The 25,042-nt window shown below is 41.2% G+C and overlaps 1 protein-coding gene across 1 annotated transcript in view; it reads left to right on the top strand.

Moving 5' to 3' along the window:
* LOC141058258 (sulfotransferase 1 family member D1-like) overlaps window positions 1-5,583 on the top strand; it is a 54,422-nt gene extending 48,839 nt beyond the window's left edge. Inside the window, exons 4-8 of the mRNA XM_073554440.1 lie at window positions 529-626; window positions 1,284-1,410; window positions 1,500-1,594; window positions 2,811-2,991; window positions 4,229-5,583. Coding sequence (XP_073410541.1) covers window positions 529-626; window positions 1,284-1,410; window positions 1,500-1,594; window positions 2,811-2,991; window positions 4,229-4,341 — 614 coding nt within the window. The 3' untranslated portion in view covers window positions 4,342-5,583. The remainder of the gene's footprint in view (window positions 1-528; window positions 627-1,283; window positions 1,411-1,499; window positions 1,595-2,810; window positions 2,992-4,228) is intronic.
* The last annotated feature ends 19,459 nt before the right edge of the window (window positions 5,584-25,042 follow it).

A 25,042-nucleotide genomic window follows, 5' to 3' on the forward strand; every position in this document is an offset into this window, starting at 1 on the left:
AATCATTTTCAGGAAGAAACTGAGTATTATCTGACAGAATTGCAGGGGTGTCAATACTTTTGGCCTCAACTGTATATACTGTTTTATTAACAGCAAGACACATGATTCTTGGTGCTCAAAGTAAATATAACGGACAGATTTATTTATTTAAAAAAAAAAGTTTGCAGAGATTTCCACTGGTACAAAGAAAAGTAACCAAGAAGGCTCAGTTCTCAAGACTGTCATGGCTTCTATTCTTGACATGCCCATGACACCTATGACATATTTATTGGTGTTGGACATCAGCAATTTTAATGGAGAAGAATGGCGACACTTAGTAATGCTTTGTTTGCCATCAAAAATACTTAAACCTATGATACATTCCTAAAAGCGCTAATGTGAACAGTTTTTTAACACAGGAAAATACACCTAACGGTCCTACAATTTTGTGCTAGGCTTAAAATTATATATTCAACTGCCTGTATCATTAGGCTACTGTACATCAGAATGCATAAATCTGTATTGTAATTTTTTTTTTTACTTTAATAGGTGTAGAACAACTTGATGGTGCACCATCCCCAAGACTAGTGAAAACACATCTTCCCATTCAGCTGATGCCAGATTCTTTTTGGAAAAAAAAATCAAAGGTAGATACATTTTTTAAGATGACTCATAGTGTTGTAAGACTGATGATGATCAATTGATACTGTAACTAATAATTTAGGACTACACTGTGTATGGATGTAAGAATAATTCCAAAAATATGCTTTCAAGGAAGTCATAGGTGGTTTAATTAAGTATGGCGGATCATGCTCTTTGAAGCTTGGGATGTCTCTACATTCTCTAATAAACCGTAAGTTACACCAACTAACTATTGGCTTACTATGTGGTTGAAATTTTCAGCAAAATGTTGGCGCATTTTTTGGGGTGCACAGTTTCGCATGTTAGATAGTCTACGCCCTTTAAACCACAACCGCTTTCTGTGAAGGTACACCCCTTGTTTAAGGTGCAGAAAAATAAATAAATATGGTGCAAGACCTAAAGGACCATTTCCTTTTTCACAAATTTAGCTTCACAAATTTTTCTCATTGCATGCACATGCTCATCCATCTGACCTACCAAATACGAGAATGCGGCACTAACTCCTTAAATAATGTGAAAATTGGAATTTCTCAAAATCTTTTCATATGGATAATCTTAAAAAAAAAATAAAAACCTTTAAAGCAGAGTGTCAGTATTCAGAAAGAGATTTCATACTAGATGATCGATCTAAATCTATTTTTTTTTATTTTTGTTCCAAACAGATCATTTACGTTGCAAGAAATGCAAAAGATGTGGCAGTATCATACTTTTTCTTCCATAAAATAGTTAAAGCGTTGCCTGATCCAGGACCCTGGAGTACATTCTTAGATAACTACATGAAAGGAAATGGTAAGATAAAGAGACTGATTGAAAAACAGCAAATTGACTTCATAAAATGCATTAGTTTATCCAGTCTGACAGCTGTTACTTTTCCTTAGTGGGCTACAGTTCATGGCACGACCATGTTAAAGGCTGGTGGGAAAAGAGGCACGATTACAATATCCTTTATTTATTCTATGAAGACATGAAAGAGGTAACTGAAAAAGCATAAAATAATACATGCAATTGGATTGTTATCATTCTAGATGCAATTGTTATAAATTACAGTTTAAGTATTAATGAGGTGAGTAAAATACTCCTGCCTTTCCCAGCATTTCTAATATCTGAATGATTGCACCTGCTGTATGAGCCCATCTGCAGCCCCTCATGAGGTCAGATAGGGGCGAACATACTGGGGCTGTAGTATGCTCTTTGTCCAGAGTTGTTAACCGAACCATGTAATATTTAATTTTTTATTTTTTTGCAGTAGTAACTTGTTGGACCTGTCATTTTAATGCACAACCCTTAGACAGGGCAGCATGGTATAATGGCCAATTGTAAAACATATTAACAGGAATCTGACCCTAGGTTTTTGCTACCTAATCTGAATTCACATAATGTAGGGCTAGAGACCCTGATTCCAGTAATTTGTCACTTACTGGTCTGCTTGCTGCAGTTCTTATAAAATCACAGTTTTATCAGCAGGAGATTATTGCTGCAAGACTAGTAAACCTGCTGCCAGGCAGTCCAACCATGCCCCCGCCACTGATTGGCAGCTTCCTGTCTATACACGGTGTACACAGAAAGCTGTCAATCAGTGGTGTGGGTGCAGAACTCAGCATTCAGAGAACTCAGAAGATGAAACAGGAAATTTATTAAAGCCTCAGCACCCGACAAAGTAAGTAATACATCACTGGAATCAGGGTCTCTGCCTTTAGAAAATGCTGCTCTTAGATGGGGAAGTAAAAATCTGGTTACAGATTCCCTTTTAGTTTCTCAGAAGCATTTAAGGGGTTAAACAGCAACAATTGGAGCTACTTCAGGTCGCAGCAGCCACCCGCAGAGTGTGGAGCAGGCTCAGCTCCTCAGCCTGCTCCATACACCTTCACCCGACATTCGCTGTAAATGCACCGCCGATGTCAGGAACAAGTTATAAGGGCTGTTTCAATCTCATTTTAGACAGAAACCTGCCTGACAAGCAGTGTAGTGCCTGATGTCAGGCTTTACTAACAATTGGCTGTTATCGCTAGCCGGCATTACATGGTGACATTCAAATGGAGAGCTAGGATGTCGATATGCTAAAAAGAATCATTTTGGAAGCATGCTAAGTGTTAAATATTTTTGGGAAACCCAACTGATGACTACTTACCGATTAATCAAAATTTTAATGATGGACACAATATGTCAGTTGAATGTGATGTATTTTATAGGATCCAAAGAGAGAAATTAAGAAGATGCTGCATTTCTTGGAAAAAGAGATGAGCGATGAAACTCTGGAGAAGATTGTTTACCACACATCCTTTGACATCATGAAAACCAATGACATGGCCAATTACAAAACCATACCTAATGATCTTCTAGACCAGTCTACGACTCCCTTCATGAGAAAAGGTAAAAATTGACATCAAATATATGACACAACACAGTAATTATAACTATAAAGAAGTTTTTGTGCCTGGCTGGCAAGGCAAGGTTGTACTACCAGTTGGGTCCCACAATGTCATTTTGCGTGGCCTTATTAGCCATGTCAGAGAGAAGAGGAGTGGCATGTGAGGTGAGTAAGGATGGGTACTAAGTGTGTGGTCATTTCTAGGATGCCATGTATCAGCAGAATAGGGGTTTCCTGGGCATGTGTGTCTCACACCCCAACCAATCAGACATTGATGACCAAGTCAGGGATTGAATCTGTGCCCACGTATTTGTTACGTAATCTGAGAGCACCATAATATAGAAACAGATACCTGATACCAGCGATGTGTCATTTACAGGGCTGCTTAGTGTAGTTTTCAGAAAATCAGTGTTTTATCAGCAGGAGATTATGACTATAGGACTACATGGCCTTCTGCGAGCTAGTCCAACCCCGCCCCCGCTACTGATTGGCAGCTTCCTGTCTATGCAAAGTGTACAAAGAAGGCTGCCATTCAGTGTTGTGGGCGGGGCTATACAAAGCTTAGCATTCAGAGACCTGCTAGATCTACAGCAGAGAAAATAGTTTTTAATCAAAACTCAAGCAACCATCAAAGTAAATGACATATCACTAGAATCAGGGTCGTCTCTTCTACTGCATCATACCGCTTTAAGATAGGGTAGCAAAAACTGGTTGACAAATTCCATTTAACTCAGGCGAAACAAACAGGTTTTTAGGGTAATTTTTTGGCTATGAGTACATTTTAGTAGAATCTTTCTTTATTTTACATCTAGTGTGAACCGATTGCATCCCCATCAGATTATTTATGTATGCTCCTTTAAAAACATTGCTTTTAGGGAAGAGTTTTTTGGCCAATTCATAATTTTTTTACAACTTTTCAAAATGTCACAAACTTTTTGTGCAATTGTACTCTTGTACCCTGATTGACAGCATATGACTTTTACCTTTAAAAATGCACAAAAAAATTAAAGTGACATATCTTACCCTCAAACACTGTATATCTATTTTGATGAATTTGCGCAGAGCCCGCCAGAACATATAGAAGGACAAAGAGATAAAGAGTAAAACATAGTTCACTGTTATAGTAAGGGGGGCTGCCTCTATTTGAATCTGCTTTGGTTAGGATTGTATGAATCTATGGACTGTTTCTCCTTAAAATAAGGAAAATAAAATGATGAAATATATTTTTCTCTAAATAAGGAATTGCCGGGGACTGGAAGAACCATTTCACTGTTGCTCAGAATGAAATATTTGATGAAGACTACAAGAGGAAGATGACAGGCACGGGACTTCACTTCAGAGATGAGATTTAAAGACTAGTTTACAGCTCCTTTTTCATGGTTTGAAAAAAAAATATATCTATACATACAAATAACAGTTATAACTTACAATAATTACTAATAATAGGTATAATAGGTATAAGGTCGGCGTCACACTAGAGAGAAACACGGACGAGTGAGAGTCGTTAAAAACACGCATTGCACACGGACCAATGATTCTCTATGGGGCAACTCCCATTAGCCGTATTTTACTTGCGTATTTTACGGTCCGTGCCAATCGCAGCGTGCTGCGATTGTCAGCGTACTACGCCCATAGTACACCAATGCAAGTCTATGGGTGCGCAAAAAATACGTATTACACACAGACCACACGTGTGACTTGCGAGAAATACGCACCCAGTGTCCTTTAGAAAAGCCGGCAATTTAGTGCGCTATACTGTAAAATCACACTGACAGGTAAAGAAACAAAAGAATAGATATATACGTGTATATATATATATATATATATATATACACATGTCATTGAGACACATATATATATATATATTTATATTTCATAGAGTTCTTCATAGCAGAATAGCCGCTAATTCAATTGCTGGTTTCTGTAAAGTCATTCCCCCAACCCGACATGAAATGACACATGGTTTACATACAGTAAACCATTTAATTTCATGTTTTTTTTTATGTCTTTCACTAGTAATTAGATGAGGGTTTGTGTGTAAAATTTGGGAGGTGTAGGTGTTAATTTAAGGAGCTAATTCGTTGTCAAAAATTGCGTGGGCTCCCGTGGTAATTTGTCAGCCAGAGAGATAAAGCAGGTGAGTGAGGGCAAATTTTAATAGCCTTGAGAGGGACCATTGTTTTTGCACCCCCTCCCCCCGGGTACAAAAATCTGTCCCCAGACACCCCAGAAAAGGCACATCTATACGATGCCCCTTTTCTGGCACTTATCCTAATTCCCATTCCCCTGTAGCGGTGGCGAATGGGTTAATAACAAAGGGTTAATGTCACCATTCGATTGTAAGGTGACACTAAGCTAATTAATAATGGCGAGGAGTCAATAAGACACCGATCCATTATTAACCTTAGACTATGAAAGGGTTAAAAACCACACACAGATATTAATTAAAAAGTCTTTTAATGAAATAAAGACACCAAGTTTTTGACAAATTTTTATTACTCTGCTATTCCAAAATTAAACCATGCTTTGCGCAGCCTCCCTCGCTGACTGGAGATGAACTAATTAGCATGGGAAAGTTTCTGCATTTTTTCCCACGCTCATCAGTTCACCTCAGGTCAGCCGGGGACTCCCTCTGACGTCACTAAGTCTGTGGAGAGTGCCCTGGCTGACCTGAGGTGAACTAATGAGTGTGGGAAAAAATGCAGAAACTTTCCCACGCTTATTAGTTCATCTCCAGGCAGCCAGTGAAGCTGCGCAGAGCTGAACTAATTCATTTTGAAGTAGTTTATAGTGCGGCTGGTCGTATTTGCACCGGTCCTTATTGTAAACTATTTAACCCTTTGTGAAGGATTACAGTGTGGGACATGACTGAACGGCAGAGAGGTAAGGATATTGTTGATTTTTTATGTTTTTTTGAAGATCTAAGCACACAGTATGGCTCTGAATACCTCAGAATTCATTCGGCTGCTTCTGTCTTGTGTCACATCATCAATAAACACTAGTGACCCAGTGCCACTGGCAGCCATGCATGCCCAAGCCATCACACTGCCACCGCCGTGTTTTACAGATGATGTGGTATGCTTTGGATCATGAGCTGTACCACGCCTTCGCCATACTTTTCTCTTTCCATCATTCTGGTAGAGGTTGATCTTGATTTCATCTGTCCAAAGAATGTTGTTCCAGAACTGTGCTGGCTTTTTTAGTTTTTTTTTAGCAAAGTCCAGTCTAGCCTTTTTATTCTTGATTCTTAGGAGTGTCTTGCACCATGCAGTGAACCCTCTGTATTTACTTTCATGCAGTCTTCTCTTTATGGTAGCTTTGGATATTGATACGCCTACCTCCTGGAGAGTGTTGTTCTCTTGGTTGGCTGTTGTGAAGGGGTTTCTCTTCACCATGGAGACTATTCTGCGATCATCCACCACGGTTGTCATCCGTGGGCGCCCAGGTCTTTTTGCATTGATGAGTTCACCAGTGCTTTTTTCTTTCTCAGGATGTACCAAACTGTAGATTTTGCCACTCCTAATGTTGTAGCAATTTCTCTGATGGGTTTTTTCTGTTTTTGCAGCTTAAGGATGGCTTGTTTCACCTGCAAATATTCACCTGTCTCTGTCCAAATATATATGGACCTAACTGTATGTATTCTATGTGTATATATCTATTCTTTCGTTTTGGTTTTAACTTGTCCTAGGGCTCCATTATATGTCCATTTTGCGAACCTGCGAGAAAATCTCGGCATACGGATGCTTACATGGGAAAAATACGTGGCCATACCCTGATAACGGATGACATATGGATCACTATTTAGGGACCATTTATGCGTATTATGGCCGTACAATACGGTCCGTATTTTTATACGTTGTGTGTGACACCGGCCTTAATGTTGTAAATGATCTGAAATCTAAATAACATTGAAATAGGCACCCACTTTTAAAGAGAACCTGACAGCTTGGAAATACTGTGCAGTCTACGGGCATAATGTTACAGAATAGGGGAAGATGAACAGTTTAATAAATGTAATATATAGTTTGTGGGGAAAGATTTAGTATACCTTAAATGTTATTCTTTGAATTCCTTTGCTGATTCTGGCTTTAGCAGTTGTAGGGCGATCCGAGTCCGTGACTGACTGCTATGTCTGTATGCACATTTACACATGGATGGCTGTCAATCATCGATTAGGACTGCTCGCTTGACTGCTAACTAATGCTAAGGAGAAGTGAATCTACCAAAATATAAGTTAATCAGATTCACTAGATTTCAGCCCAAAAAATCAATATGCATCAAAATGATTCAAAATAAATCAAATGTGCCCTGACTGCCATAAAAAAAATGACAGCTCCTCTCCCTAAAGCACCAGCTCCGGATCTAGTCTCCACTGCATCAGTGCTTCTGGCACCGACTAGCCTCGATGCGCGTTATGACATGACATCATTGAGGTAGGAACCTCAGCACCACAAAAGAAAACAAAACTGTAGGTCTTGCTGCAGTGTAAATTTATTTTGATCTAGCAAGGAGTCAAAAACAGATACGGTCCAACGTTTCAACCGGTAGCATTCCTTGTCAAGGACATCAGTTGCGGGTGCAGGTAGGTAGAAATCTAGTACATCAATAACGTAAATCGTAAGATTTGGTTAGTTTAGAATCAATACACTTATCGCTCAGAATCTGAATGAAACACACTTCTTGTGCACATCCCGCAACAGTGTCAAAATTGCAGTTACAGTAGAGTCAGGCTGGGAAAGAATGGTATTAAAAGAGTTTTGTTCCAGCTCCTTAGGAGAGGTCATTAATATTAGATCTGTGAGAGTTCAACTGTTGGCACCCAATCCCATTTAATACGGTTTTAGAGGGGACATCGTATTAAAGGGGTTGTCCAGTCCAAATCGATACATTTTCAGTCAATCTGTGTGACTGCAGACTTATGAATCCCCCCCTGCACTCACCACTTTCTGAGTCGGGACCGGAGGGTATGTATGAGTTTTATATACTCCCAATCAGTGGGACCGGGACTTGCTTCCATACATTTGTATGGAGCGATGCTATGCCCACTGCTTGTCCACATCACTAGATGGGGGCGACCTCACTCAAAACAAATTTATAGAGCAAAACCATGCCCACTAGATGGACCCTGGCCAGGAGTATGTATAAAGCATACGTACCCTCCGGGTCAGAAAACGGCGAATCCCCGCAGCACCGAGTGCACACACTGGGGGGATTCATAAGTCAGCAGTCACACAGCGTGACTGCTGACTTATCGATTTGGACTGGACATCTTCTTTAACTGTTTTCCAGGCACAGATATGTACTTTAAGTTTTGGCTGCAACTTGTACTACAGATTTGTAGTACAGCTTGAACTAAGCTGCAAAAGCAAGCACAGCCACTACTAAACATACGGAGCAATGACACAATAGATAATGAAGTGGATGTGATGCCCACTGGAGCACTGCAGCCTCTTCCAGCAGCTAATCAGTGGGAGTAATTACCGATTTTGTGACGCAACAGCAATCTCGCCAGCGATCTCACTACATGTGACACATAGCGGCGACCGCCCCACCCCCCGCTGGACATCGCTGATCGTGCTTGAATGTCCTGGGCCATTTTTTCATCGCTGGCATCCCGCTGGCCAGCATGCATCGCTGTGTTTGACTCCGACGAGCGACCTTGTTGGCGACGCAGAACTCCGAGACGCAGGCTGGAATCGTTAAGAATAGCTGCTCTGTGACAACGCACCAGCGATCCCTACCATGTCGTATCTTCGTTGGGATCACTGGTGCATCGCTATGTGAAACGGGACCCTTACTGACAGTCAGACCCTCTCCAATCTAAAATTTATGGTCTATCCTAAACATAGGCCATGATATTTTAAAGAACTAAAAAACCCTTTTAAGTCATCTACTGGAGGCTGTTTTATTGAGATGCAATTTCTTTGGAAAACGTTGACTCTTCACAAGCTCCTAATATCATGCATTATAATGATTAACTGAGATCTGCCCGTAATAAAGTGCATTTTGCACTGAACTTGCACTGAGATTTTGCTAATGGTTTTACCTTCTATCAATACATCACCAATCAGTATAATAACCTACAGAATGTTTTAATTCTATTTCTTAAATTCATGCACAAGTAATCTATGTTCAGCTCCAACATGCATTTTGTTTAAATTGAAATGTTGTTATTCCTCATATGAAAAATCTAAAAGTGTTATTAAATAACTTTACATGTATTAGGATACATTTTAATTGTTCCAGCGTTATGATTCCTCCATTGCTGTTCATTGCTGTTTCAAAAAATGTCATAAAAATTTGCCATATTGTTTGTGATTCATTTTATCCAATGGTGTCCAGAGCTATTAAGTACATAGGCACTTCAAATAACATATAACCCAATTAGGACTTACATTTCTAGTTATTTTGCCAATGAAAGAGATCCATACATGAGATAAAAGATTAAAATTTTATTATTAATGAGCTAAAAAAAAGTAAAAAAAACAACAGATAAAGATACGGTGCTCAGTAGGGGGAACCCAAAACCAATCGAGAACTAATATACTATCGTAAAGTGCCAATAAATGGCCTTAAGTAAAGAATAGGTTTATTATAATAATATGGTACAGTGACCTAAATATAAGACATGTGGAACAAATTCAATGAACAAAACCTAATGGTCCACACAACAATACAACAATATATACATTATATTATATTGTTATACATTAAACTTATATTTTTAATTTTGTTATATTTAAGGCCATTTATTGGAACTTTATGATAGTATATTAGTTCTGGATTGGATTTGGGTTCCCCCTACTGGGCACTGTATACAGTATTTATTTATATGTTGTTTTTTTTACATGTATTTTTTTTAGCTCACTAATAAACAATTTTTTACCTTTTAACTCATGTATGGATCTCCTCTATCAGCAACATAACTAGAAATGTAAGTCTGAATTGGCTTATATATTGTTTGTGATGTAAAAGTGATGATATGATACACATTCACATTAAAGGAATTGGTCATTTTATCTTTGTTTTAAAAAAATATGTGTTGGTGGCATGATTTGGTAGTACTTACCAGTGGCGGACTTATCATTGGTGCAACCTGTACAGCCACACAGGAGTCTATTAGGTAATCAGGGTCCACTGCCATCTCCAAAGTAAGCAAAGTAAGTGGAATTGTGCATTATGATGAGTTATTGGACTGTTAAGGGCCCATATATTGTTCTTACACAGGGGCTCTTTTTTGTCTGTGTCCGCCAGTGGCACTTCCTGCATCCCTGTTCTTCCATAGCTGCCCACATATCAAGCGCATCCACCAGCCTCCTCCAATTGAAAAACACATGAGAAAGCATATGGGATGGTTGGCCTCAAGCTCTTCCACCAGCTGCCATTCAGAGAACAGCAGCTCTCTGCACTCTGTGAGGAAGGCTGTGCTAACAATTAAAAATGTATCCAATCCCTTTAGAGGGAATATTAGCAGTGTTTTTCTTTTACATATCACAATCTTGATTACAAAACAAAATTAGTAATCTTGCAATCTTCACACTGGCAACTGGGGATCTTTTTAGACTCATATTTCCTATCCTATCAGGAAGAGTTTCCAGCAGTCTCACTATCATTAGAGGCAGGATTGCAATGACAGGATCCTCCAATCACAACAGATAATGTCACAGCTGAAGCCCCTGCTCCCCCTCCCGTGACAATAAACTTTGCACTTTAAACAATTATTTTCTTAGTTTCTGTACCAGATAGGATGATAGTTTATGCTTATTTGTTCATTCTACATGCACAGAAATGTTTTGCTATCAGGCTGGTAGACCACATTTTTCAATATACTAAACTAGAAAAGGGAAAAGGTATGGCAGTTTGTTTTATTGCATTTATAACTGTTACATTTCAGTGTTTGTTCTGTTGAAGTTTCTGTAATCAAAAGTTAAGTTATATGTTTATGTAGGAGTAGTGCTTGCACCTCAAGGTTCTCACTGAAGTTTTCATTCTCTTTCTGCTCTTGATTGGTACTTAAAAATATAAAAAAGGAAATTATGCTAATGATACCCACATAAATGAATGTTCTCACCTCTTAAAACAGACAAATGTAAATGGTCGCTCTCCCTAAGGAAAGCAAAGTGATTGCCAAAGAATTAAATATACATCCGTATAAAACAATAGTATTAACACCCCTAAGTGTCTGTGAGGGTGTGTTAAAATTATATATACATCACTCCAAAAAGTGAGTAACCATCTAAAAGGTACAACCAATCTCTCTCCTAAAAGTATTGTACCTTTTAGATGGTTACTCACTTTTTGGAGTGAGGTATATATAATTTTAACACACCCTCACAGACACTTAGGGGTGTTAATACTATTGTTTTATACGGATGTATATTTAATTCTTTGGCAATCACTTTGCTTTCCTTAGGGAGAGCGACCATTTACATTTGTCTGTTTTAAGAGGTGAGAACATTCATTTATGTGGGTATCATTAGCGCAATTTCCTTTTTTATTTTTTAATTGTTTTAACATTCAGACAAAAAGGTGGTATTGTCTGCTAATTTGCGGCTGTTATACCCCTATGCAGCGCCACTGGTTGTTATTAATTTTTTTTCATTCTTGTACTTAAAAATATGTCTACTTTCAGACTGACCTACGGCAAGATGAAAAAAAGGAAACTGAAAAACAAGGGATTTAAGGACAGGCCCTCCAGAAAGATTAGTTAAGTTTTCCCTAAACTGGTTCTGACATTTTTTACATTGCTCTCATTTTCAATTAAAACAGTACATTTGGAAGTTGATATTAATCAAATTTATGGACTTCTGCAATTATTTTCCATTTCAAATATACATAATATTTTTTCTGTAACCTAATGTATTAAGAACTGAGAGTCATCAGTGGTTGATAAAGTTTAATGACTACTAAGGTTTCTTCTTCAGGCATAGCTTACCATTATATCTGAAAAGTAAAATATTTATACTCAATAAGACAAGGGAACAGTGCAGAAGATAATGCATAAGTTATGTGAACTATAAATATGAGGAGTAAATTTAACAGTTGTAACACTAAATATTGGAGCAGTTCATAAATAAGGAGGTGGAAAGATTTATTGGCCAGTGATTGAGGTTTGGTCTATGGCTGTGATGCCTCCACAAGGTTTACAGTGGGTACGGAAGTATTCAGACCCCTTAAAATTTTTCACTCTTTGTTTCATTGCAGCCATTTGGTAAGTTCAAAAAAGTTTATTTTTTCTCATTAATGTACACTCTGCACCCCATATTGACTAAAAAAACAAGAAATGTTGAAACTTTTGCAAATTTATAAAAAAAGAAAAACTGAAATATCACATCATCATAAGTATTCAGACCCTTTGCTCAGACACTCATATTTAAGTCACATGCTGTCCATTTCCTTGTGATCCTCCTTGAGATGGTTCTACTCCTTCATTGCAGTCCAGCTGTGTTTAATTAAACTGATAGGACTTGATATGTAAAGGCACACACCTGTCTATTGTCATGATCCAGGTTGGATATGACAGAGATAAAGCACAGGTAACCTTTTTTTTCTCTGCTTAGGTTTGGTTTTTGCCCCCGGTGGCCATTAGGATTATTGCACTGTGGTGTGTTTTGTTCTAAATTTGCCCCCCCGGTGGTGGTGAGCATCATTGCACTCTATTTCTTTAGTTTAGTGCACATGATTAGAATACAGGTGTGATTGCTGGCTCTGCTATAAAAGAGTCTCAGGTTTTGCAATCAGCGTTGGTGATAGTGTTCATTTCAACCATCCTTGGTGGAGGAAGGAGCTGGAGAGCAGCTCTGACAGAGCCTGGTGTGAAAGGAGTCATAAAGGATTTCCTTAGCTCTGACAAAGCTTGGTTGCAGCGATTCAGGAGGAGGGCTGCCTGCTGGTGGTGGACTCTGTTGCCAGGAGCAAGTGCAACAGATTAAAGATAAGTGGTGTTTCCCTGTTTGTGTTTTTCCTTCGTGTGTATTAGTGTAGCGGTGGGGCCAGTGCCTGCGCCACACAGCTCCCTAGCAAGGTTCATGATCGGCGCCCGGTGCGGAACTGGCATAGGGAACGTTAGGAGCGTTAGGGACACTGACTCAGGGGAGTGCAGGAGGTCTCCACGTCCCCTGTCCCTATCGCAGGGCCCACTGTTGTAACTGTTTCCCTACCCCTTGTCTTTCTGTTTTAGTTACCAGCCTGCGAGCTGTGTCACAAAGGACAATATCACGTGCCGCGTCCTGTTACCGGCCTGCTGGTCACGTCACACAGGACGGGTCCACGTGAAATCTATATAAGACCTCACAGCACACAGTGCATGTCAGACCAAATGAGAATCATGAGGTCAAAGGAACTGGCCAAGGAGCTCAGAGACAGAATTGTGGCAAGGCACACATCTGGCCAAGGTTAAAAGAATTTCTGCAGTACTCAAGGTTCCTAAGAGCACAGTGGCCTCCATAATCCTTAAATGGAAGAAGTTTGGGACCACCAGAAGTCTTCCTAGACCTGGCCATCCAGCCAAACTAAGCAATCGTGGGAGAAGAGCCTTGTTAAGAGAGGTAAAGAAGAACCCCAAGATCACTGTGGCTGAGCTCCACAGATGCAGTATGGAGATGGGAGAAAGTTCCACAAAGTCAACTATCACTGCAGCCCTCCACCAGTTGGGCCTTTATGGCAGAATGACCCAACGGAAGCCTCTCAGTGCCAGACATATGAAAATCCGCATAGAGTTTGCTAAAAAACACATGAAGGACTCCCAGATTATGAGAAATAAGAGTCTCAGGTCTGATGAGACGAAGATAGAACATTTTGGTGATAATTCTAAGTGCTATGTGTGGAGAAAACCAGGCACTGCTCATCACCTGCCCAATACAATCCCAACAGTGAAACGTGGTGGTGGCAGCATCATGCTATAGGGGTGTTTTTCAGCTGTAGGGACATGACGACTGGTTGCAATTGAAGGAAACATGAATGCGGCCAAGTACAGATATATCCAGGATGAAAACCTTTTCCAGAGTGCTCTGGACCTCAGATTTGGCTGAAGGTTCACCTTCCAACAAGACAATGACCCTAAGCACAAGGCTAAAATAACAAAGGAGTGGCTTCAGAACAACTCTGTGACCATTCTTGACTGGCCCAGCCAGAGCCCTGACCTAAACCCAATTCAGCTTCTCTGGAGAGACCTGAAAATGGCTGTCCACCTACGTTCACCTTCCAACTTGACGAAACTGGAGAGGATCTGCAAGGAAGAATGGCAGAGGATCCTCAAATCCAGGTGTGAAAAACTTGTTGCATCATTCCCAAGGAGACTCATGGCTGTACTAGCTCAAAAAGTGCCTCTACTCAATACTGAGCACAGGGTCTTAATACTTATGACCATGTGATATTTCAGTTTTTCTTTTTTAATAAATTTGCAAAAATTTCTACATTTCTCTTTATTTTCAGTCAAGATGGGGTGCAGAGTGTACATTAATGAGAAAAAAAATAAACTTTTCTGAATTTACCAAATGGATGCAATGGAACAAAGAGTGAAAAATGTAAAGGGGGCTGAATACTTTCCGTACCCACTGTAAATGTTCTATACCCACTGATTGAGGTCTGGTCCATGGCTATGATGCCTGCAAATGGTTTAATGTCATGCTCACTTTATGAAGTGGCCCCACTAAGCTCAAATTCCTATTTACTTCAAATTCCTATTCTTATTTATTGCACTACTCCTATGTCCTTTGTGTATATTTATGTGACTTTTCAGATATTGTAATATTGTTATATAATGCCTGATAAAGAGACCTAAGAAGTCTTGAAAGCTAACTATTTGTCATCACCTTTCACTTAGACATTACAAGGTATCAACCTTTTATTTTTCTATCTACAAGCTAACATGGTACACAGATATTTTTTTCCTGTATCATATTTTATTATTTAAATAAGATACTTTGATTCAAGCACCCTAATAACATTCTGATTTGATAGATGGACAGAAATCTATCTTCAAGGGGTTTTCCCATTATTAATGTTGGTTCACACGAGCGTATAAAAAAATCATTCAGTGTCTTATCCAGAAGAGTGGGATTTTTTTTCTCACTTCTAATCCGAATGCAAACCATTTGTTACAGCAGCAGCTATTAATCATTTACAAGACTATATACAATTTCATATTTTACAGAATTGCTATGTATCCGTAAAAATTGGATGCTGCACTGTGGCTCCGTATGGCATCAGATTTTTTTTTTACGCACCCAAATGACTTACGGAAGAAACTTGTGCATGCTGCAATTTTTTTTACACACAGATTTGGTCAGTCAAAAAAATTGTTCATCTGCACTGCCCCACTGGTTAGCATTGGTCTGAGTGCTGTCCATTTTTCAACAGACAGCACTTGGATCAAAAATATGGTGTGTGACCATAGAAGAAGTGGTGTGTACTAGAATATACTATCAATTCCTGACCAGCAGGGGAATTCTATAATGTACTGTGTAAAACTTGCAATTATTACTCAATATTGTAATTTAAGATATTGACTTCATAAAAGGACATTCAACATTAAGGCTGTTGATTGTCTATCTCCATCTAATTAACCAGTTATCTCCTGCGTGCAGATGTACAGTTTGCTAATACTTTACTTACATCAAATCAAAATTTCTTCCTATGTGGTAGAAATAAGGAAATAGATAGCATCAAGTCTTGAGAAAGAGCTCGGTCTTAGTCATCATTCAGATGTAAAAAACAAACCAAAAAAGGTCCACTTTTCATGAGTGTTTGGTCAGTGTTTCGGTTTTTAACATCAGTATTTCATCAGTGATATTCTCTTTTGCAATAAAAATTGGCACAGCGTCTTTAGTGTTTGGATTCACTTAGCAGTTCAGGGTGAACACTCGGACCAAAGATGATGGCTCAGTAGGCAGGACTTGCCAGATGGCACCTTGAACAGGCAGACAAAAGAAGCAGGACACAACAGAAGACACAGAGCCAGGGGAGTAGACAAACACAGAAGCTGAAGATGTCCAGGAATTGGAGCAGTATTTGTAATGTGAAGTAGAGTTGAGAGAAACAGGTCGGCCAGATTCATAAGTCGCTGACTTATGGCAATGTCGGGTTTTGCCGACCGAAACCCGACCACAGCGTGAAGTCGGCCATGCGGTCGGCAAAACGAGCGCCAAAGTCGGATTTCCCAGAATGCTTGCACGTGACTTTTTTCAGCAACTGAGCAAGGACGGTCACTGTGTTCAACAAGATGACACGTGCAGCGTCGAGAGAGAGTTTTCACGCACTTTAAAAAAGCGGTCCGGCATGTAGGTGTGTTTCCTGTCCTCCACTCCCTGCCGACTTTGCTTCCCCATTGACTTGCATTGGGTTTTGTGTTTCAGTCGGACCTTCGACTTTTAACGATAGTCGGCCGATTTCGTTCGACTCGACTTCTGAGAAAGTCGGGTTTCATGAAACCAGACTCGACCCTAAAAAAGGCAAAGTCGCTCATCTCTAATGTAAAGACCACAGGAAAGTTTATTATGCTTAGAGCAGATGAAGGGTTAATTAGCAAACAAAGGCATAGCTTCTGTCAGCAGAGATGAAACTTGGTTACAGAAAAGATAACCTCTGATGAAGGCACATTTGAAGTTTAAACAAGTGGAGAGAACAGTTTGTTATGCTTACAGAAGGTGAAGGGTTAATCAACAAAAATATGTGAATAGCCCCATGGACTATAATGAGTATGTGTTACATTCGTGAAAAATATGGAAAGGTCATGTACTTGAAAAACAGACATCAGAATGAGGCCTTATTGACCCTCTATATAATATAGATCCAAAGCAAGTAAAAGGCAGCACTAACATCCCAATGATTTGTATTATTATAATTTTATGGAATTTGAGGTGCATTTACAAAGGACGTTTCCAATAATTGGTCCGACCACCGATTATTTACGTCTGCATAAAAAAGAATTTTAATTGGCAGCACGTGACCACATGTCAACAGGGGATGTACAACCAATAACATGGTGCTGAATGGGGACAGAACGATAATATCAATAACTTTATTTTCCCATCAGTATTTTTTGGCCCATGTAAATAGACCAGTAAACGAGCGACTATTGGTTTCTATATAAAAAACCGTTAACAGGCCGAGATCGACCAATCTAAATGCACCTTAATTTTGGTTGACTGACATTTTGGTTTAAACAGCCTTGTCATGTCCCACGACTTGGGAAATCATTTAATATTTGCATTGTTTGTGTGGCATCTCTGTTGCTAGGCAGACGTTTGCCTTTCCTTGTATTTTGTTCCAACTCTCTCCCTGTAGTCCTGTGATGTATGTTTGTTCCCTCCTTTATTCTCCATTTTGTGATCGTCCCTCCTTCTGTATGCTTCCTGTTACATGTCCTCTGAAGAATATTCCTTTTTACCTGCTGCTTTCATCATAATACAAGAATTTCAGTTAAAGCATCCCTCTTTTCCTGGAGTCTTCTTACATGAGATCGTGGCTGAGTTAAGCTGTCTGATTAATCGGTATGAACGTGAGTACAGGTCGATAAGGAAGGGGCCCAGAAAGAGAGGTCTATCCAGGTACCATACGTTCTACATATCCATGAGTCAGAACAAGCCTTTCTCACACATTTACCTTTGTAGTGAGGCACTACCTTAAAATGTATAATAAAAAATTACCTATTATTTATATCAAATTTTGTGTTACATGTGGGGGGGGTGGTCAATGTTTTTTTTTTTTTCACATCAGAATCTGTATTAAAAAAAAAATTACAAATCTTGCTTTTCTCAAAGGAGACCAGTGCTACTTCAGACTACAACTTTCTGTTAGTTACATAAATCTCATTATTATCACAGGCAGAATTACCATGATAGGTAACATCTCTACACAAAGTTGACAACACAGCGTTCACCTGTTGGGTAACGTCACATCTAACCTGCTTCCCCTCCAAACACAGTGACCTTTGAACACGTTCATCAAATGTTTCAATACAAAAGATAGTAAGTCTATTGCTGCTATTGTACATGTGCATTTACTGAAAGAACAAGTAGGAGTCTAAAATAGCCCTAATGAGAAAATTACGTGATTTTTTTTTTTTATTTAATACAAAATCATGATATGGAAAAAAAAATGACTAACTATTTAAAAACAAAAATATTTACATAAAATCATTGTTTAAACAGTAATTATATCTTCCTTTTAAATGGTAACTATGTACGTTACACTTTAAGTTAAGCAACCTTAATCAACAGTGAAACATGTTGAACGTAACAGAGGAAAGTTCTTACATTGTTAGAATTTACAGGTTATTTTCCAACCTCGCTTCTTTAGTTATCGTAAGCATAAATAGTCGTGCTGACGTCAGGACTAAGTCATTTTTAGTGTGTGTTATTCCAGCAGCTGTTCACACAGTCATCTGTAACCACCTCCTCATTCAGCAGCATGTTAATATTGGTTGCTACGAACTCAATCTGCTGAATGTCTGATCTGTGGTCAAAGTTTGGTACAATATGTCCGGTCCGCCCATAGTCTACAGTAGTCATTCTCTTAGAACTCTTTTGTTACATTTATTATGTTTTGTTTCTGTTCAGAATTAGTGCTTCATTGCACCAATATGTTTTCTATTTTGAGTTATTTCTTTCAATATGTTTGTTACATTTATGTTTACTCTAAGTTTAGCTACTCGCATCTCTAAAAAGAGCACAAACACAACAGACATTAACAATACCACTATATACAGAATGAGCCTTCACATTGCCTCATATACACAGTATGAGCCCCCACATAGCCTCCTATATACAATATGAGCCCCACATAGCCTCCATACATACAGTATAAGCCCCACATAGCCACTAATATTCAGTTTTATATAGAGTATGAGTCCACACATATCCTGATATATAGAATGTGAACCCTCACATAGTCTCCTATATATAGCCTGAGCTCCAACATAGCCTCCTAAATAGAGTATGAGCCCACACATATCCTCCTATACTGAGTATGAGTCCCCACATAGCTTCCTATATAGAGTAGAGTATGAGCTCTCGCAAAGCCTCCTATATACAGTATGCACCCCACATAGCCATTTATATTCAGTTTTATATAAAGTATATGCCCCTACATATCCTGCAACCTATAGCGCTTACCGAATAAGCTGCAGAGGGAACCCGACTACCAGGATCGCTCCTGCTGATCAGCTGTCCGGCGCCGAGGCTTCATGTGTCGCGGCTGTTTCACTGTCACAACACATACATGGATAGCCCAACAGGCTCTCCATGCATGTGTGGTGACAGTGAAACAGCTGCGATACATGCAGCTGTGGCGCTGGACAGCTGAACAGCAGGAGCAATCCATATAGCCGGGTTCCCTCTGCAGCTTATTTGGTTAGCGCTATAGCTTGCTGAATAAGGAGAGAGACGAACAAATTCACTCATCTCTAAATATGAGCCTCACATAGCCTCCTATATATGGTATGAGCTCCAACATAGCCTTCTATATAGAGTCTGAGCCCGCACATATCCTCCTATATAGTGTGTGAGCCCCCACATAGCCTCCTATATATAGTATAAGCTCCCATATAGCATCCTATATAGAGTATGAACCCCCACAGACATAGCCTCCTATATATAGTATGAGCTTCTCTATAGCCTCCTATATAGATTCTGAGCCCCCACATAGCCTCCTATATACTGTATGTGTGGCGCCCCTGAGGCTCAGTCGCCACAGAAGTACTGCACCTTCTCCTAAGGTGTGGTGCCCCACCGCCTAGGTATGTTGGGAACTCCTTTCCACACTCCAACACCTGCACCCACACACAGGATAGTTCAGCAATGGACCAGATTGCTGCTTCATGCTTTGAGGATAGCAGAGCACATTTCGTGGGTCCTTGCTTCGTAACACGAGATGTGCTGGGAGGTGGGTGGAGTTAGATATAAAAGAGTGGGAAAGTTTAGAATTGGAGATCAGTCTGAGTGGGGATCCCTGCAAGAGGGATGGAGGAAGGAGTGCTGCAGCTGCCTCAGTGACCTGAGCCAGCTGGCACGGGAAAGGAACAGAAGGAGAAAGACGTAGAACTGCAACCTAAGCTTCCATAAGAGAGAGAAGGAACAGCGCGGAACGAAGGAGTAGGAGAACAGAGAGGAGTTGTGGTTTGGAAGAGGAACCCTGCCTATAGGTTCTCAGCGCAAGGCCGGGGTCCGGTCCCTAAGGTTGTATGGACACTTATGGTTCTGCAGCAGACACCGGTGGAGTAGTTGGCTGTAAATGCATTACTCCCATCCAAGACTTGGGACACAACAGCAACACGGATAGAGAGCCGGGATCCAGGAGGTCCCTGATCAGGCTACAGCTGTCTGTCATACAAGTAGAGTTGTTAGGAACATCTGACAGGAGGAACTTCAGAGTAACCACGGTACTGGAGCTCTTCACACTAATAGGCGCAATAGCGGAGTCGTTCAGGACAGGTACATGTTGGCGAGTGTTGGAGAGGAGAAACCTGACTTGCCCGGGAGGTTGGTTGAGTCTCTGCACCGGAGGACACGGCATGGAAGCGGGCACCAGTGGTTACCAAGAACTGTGAGTAAAGCTTTGGAACTACAAGCCCTGGTGTCTTCCAGTCATTATGCGCCAACCCGTCAGCACCGCTACATCTGGGTATCATCCTTTACACTACCTGCACCTACACACTGCCCTGGGGCTACAGCTTCACCTGTTGGGAGCTATACCATCTATGCTGCAACACACCATCAGCCCCAGAGGATCTGCACGCAGCGTTGGCTTAACATCTTGCTTGCCAAACACCACAGGTGGCGTCACGAACTATTCAATTAACTTAACCATACACCACCATTGACATTGGGCGCCCAGGGTCACGGACCGGGTCACAGCTGCCGTGATACTTTCCCCCTGATACCGACCCGGTACCGAGTACCCCACAGCCCTGGGACAGAGGGCGACCCATATGAGCCAAGTTTAAAAGTATTCTCAAGTTTGAAAGTGATCCTACACACACAGGATAGGAGATAACTTCCCAACAGATGGGTTCTGGGGACTGGGACCCCCACCGATACCGAGAATCGGAGCGCCTATGTAAATGGAGCAGTGCTTGATCATGCGCAATGCCGTTTCCATTCATTCTTAATGCGCTGGCGTCACTGTCCCCATCTTCGGAAGTATTAGTAACCAAGAAGAACTGAGAGGCCAGCTGCAGCTCTCATTACCTCTTGATTACAAATACGTTCAAAGGAGGAGACAGCTCTGAGTCTGCACAGGGCCACGTCATAACAAACGTACGTGAGCCCCGGGAACACGAGTGCCGAATTTGCTGGAACGGTGCAGGCACAGGAGGTGATTATAAGTGATTTTATTTTCACGGGAGCAAACATTCAGATTGAGACGGGGTTATTATCCTAGTAGTGGACAACCCCTTTAAGGCATGAGAAGTAACAACTATTTCATAACTATCATTATTTACAACTTTCTTAAAATATTCCATATTGGTAGTCATGCTCCATTACCAAATACAACCCCCAAAAAGTATAGATGACAGATATGTGGAAATATCTCAAACTTCTCACAGCTTAGAAAACGCACTTTATTATCTGGTTTGTTGATACATGCCAAGTAATTTATTTGTAGACAGTCCACAGATGTACGGTCTGCTCAGTGCAGTGAATTCCGTACATTCTTAGAACTTTACAAGGAATTGCAAAATATATCTTGTTTAAAGGGAAACTGTTACCTCTAGAATCGCTATTTACTGGGGTAATCTGCAGGAAAATAGCATTTAAATTTTTGGAACCGGCTAAAAGGAGCAGCGGCTACAAGCAGAAAGTAAAGTTTTATTCTCAGCAATGCTGATTGCTTCCAGTCAGTGCAGTGGTCGTGGCCGTGATTAATCCCTTGCATGTTGATTGACAGTTTGCTCGGCAAACACATGCTAAACACATACACAGAATTTAATATAGAATATCATGCCTATGTTTGATCAAAAATGGACTTAAGTCCAAAGAAAGGGGTGGGCAACTCAGTACTAAAGCACACAACAGAGACACAGTTGAGTTCAGAAAACGCCCAATAAATAAGAACTACATTGATCAATATGAAATACACACAGAATAATATCTTGTGCAAAAAGTATAAATATTTTATTAAGCTATTAAATCTCTTAAAATATCAGTAATTACAAAATATGAGTCAGTACATGGTGAAAGACAACATGGCCGGAACACCCAGTAAGATTATTATAATCAGGTGAATATGGGCTAACAGGAAAGGATTATAGGAAGAATGGGTATCCCCAGGTTCCTAATTAGGCACATAGTCAAAAGCTATATATCTATATGGATATATGTAATGCCCTAACTGGGGAAAATACCTCTATGTGCCATCACACGGCTCAGTGGCCAACCTATATATCCCACAAAGTAATCCTGAGCTCCTAATATTCAGACATCAATATAAATCATGTAGAAATTTGTTTCTTACCCATAGTGGTAATACCAGGGGTCCCGCCAACTATGTGCCTAATTAGGAACCTGGGGATACCCATTCTTCCTATAATCCTTTCCTGTTAGCCCATATTCACCTGATTATAATAATCTTACTGGGTGTTCCGGCCATGTTGTCCTTCACCATGTACTTGTTATGGTCGGCGGAACGCACCAGATATAAAATAATAAGAGGTGCGTTCGCCGCCCGGGGTCCACCGTGCGGTAGTTGGTAAGACCGCTGCTGGGTAATGCAGATGCACCAGAAGGTGACGTAGTGCGCACGGGTTAACGTCACCCGAAAGCTAGGAGCGGCTCTGTTCAGACACAGAGTCGCTTGCCAGAAATATATGCAAAGGCGCTGGCCTTGTTAACGTCACAGGAGCCGGCGTGTGGCGTCGGAGCCGCGAACACCAACAGCTGCTGTTAATGCAGCGCAACGGCAACTATAGCCGCAAGCGTCGGCGCCGAGAACCGGGCACTGACGGACGCTAGGGTAGGCGAGGGAGCACTGTGGCGAAGCTTGCCACTACCTGGTGCTGACCTAAGAAAACACTCTGTCACCAATCGTATTATCCGAGGGAAGGGGTTTCATAATGAGTCAGCCACCAGTCCCTGCATCCGTCACCATACACACATATAGCAAGATAAGTCTACACTAGCGCATCGCCGAGCCGCCCTGCGGGCTTTTTATAGCGATGCGCTTCCGGAACCTTCCATTAGCTTGGGAAGGACCAATCAGATCCGACGCAGGACCTGAGCGTGTGACCCCTGCTCTCTAGTGAGAGGTCAAGTTGCGGGCATGCCCAGTAGCACGGCATGAGGACTTAGCCTCAGGAGCGGTTCCCTGCAAAGTAGGTTGCGCTGCCATTGCTGCACCAGAGGTGGCAGCAACATCCAGGCTATCAGAGCGAGTCTGAGCAGCAAGCCTGCCTTGCTGTGTTTGCTGAGCAACACCCGGAGTGGTCGAGGAAGAATGGGAGACCGCAGGATGTCTGGCTCTGGATTCCCGCTGTGCAGTGCCAGGAATCCGACGCCAAACAGTACCGACTCGTATTTTGTAATTACTGATATTTTAAGAGATTTAATAGCTTAATAAAATATTTATACTTTTTGCACAAGATATTATTCTGTGTGTATTTCATATTGAACAATGTAGTTCTTATTTATTGGGCGTTTTCTGAACTCAACCGTGTCTCTGTTGTAAACACATACACAGCAGAGTCGGCTGTCAATCAAAGTGTAGGGAAGGATTCACTATGTCTTAAATGTATCTGCCCCTCTGCACTGCACCAATCAGCGGCTCTGCAAGGAGAATACGGCTTTTTCTCCCTGGAACTAGAGCCCTCCGCACCCACAATGTGCTGTGAGGAAACTGCAGGGCTCCTCCAGTGTCAGTGAGCCCGCTCAGGAATAGGGATTCGAGTTAAGGCAGCGCTTTGCTTTGCTTTTGGCAAGCGAGTTCTGTCAATCAAGATAAAAGAAAGTGCTAGATTTGCAAATTAGAGGGCACAACAGAGCACTGAGCTTTTGGCCACGGCAAAGATGCTCCAATGAGCCCAAATTACATATGAGATAACAGAGAATTTATCTACAACTGAAACACTAAGGCTGTGTGCACACGCTGCGGAATCCGCTGCGGATTAATCCGCACGGATTTTGCAAAAACCGCAGATAATCCGCAGGTCCAAAGACCTGCGGATTATCTGCGGTTTTGCCTGCGGTTTGGTCCTGCGGATTCACTATCTCCACAATGGTGGAGATAGGAACCCGCAGCGGTTTCCGCAGAAAGAATTGACATGCATTTCTTTCTGCGGATTCAAAACCGCAGCAAATCCGCGCGTTTTTTTCCGCAGCGTCGGCACAGCGTTTTTTTTTTTCCATTCAAATGAATGGTACTGTACACCGCAGCTAAAACTGCTGCGTGTCCGCAGCGGCCAAAACCGCTGCGGAAACGCAGCGGAATCCACAGCGTGTGCACACAGCCTAAGAGTTTGAGATCCTAAAGGCATTATACACAACTTTTAATTTCATGACCTATCCATGGGACGAGGAGTATTTGTCGCTTTTTTTAACCTGCATGGCTATGTTCACACTCACTACAGTTCCAGCAAGGTGGATGAGATCTATGTAAAGGCCCCTTTACATTTAGCAATGCATCAGCGATCCCGACAACGATACGACCCTGTCAGGATCGCTGGTGCATCGCTAAATGGTCGCTAGTGAGCTGCCACACAGGCAGATCTCACAGCGATGCAGCAGCGGTACAGCGGTCGTTACTTACCTTTCAGACGCGGCGATCCTGACGTCCTCCCGTCCGCGTCCACGCGTCGCTCGTCGGCACCAGCAGGAAGCCCAGCAGGAAGCGCACGATCTCGCACGATTAACGACAGACAGCGGGGGAGCCGGTTGGAGGTATCACACATAGCGATATCGCTAGCGATATCACTGCTGCATCACCAAATCGGTGATGCTTTAGCGATATTGCTAGCGACATCGCTATGTGTAAAACCCCCTTTAATCTCACGGCCACAATGCTGATTTTTTCAGGCTGCACAACCTGACCCGCGGTGCGTTTCTGAACTCTGCAGAACGT

This window comes from Dendrobates tinctorius, unplaced genomic scaffold (genome assembly GCF_039654945.1).
Source record: "Dendrobates tinctorius isolate UK_male_01 unplaced genomic scaffold, ASM3965494v1 ptg000211l, whole genome shotgun sequence".
In the NCBI taxonomy this organism is placed as follows: domain Eukaryota; kingdom Metazoa; phylum Chordata; class Amphibia; order Anura; family Dendrobatidae; genus Dendrobates; species Dendrobates tinctorius.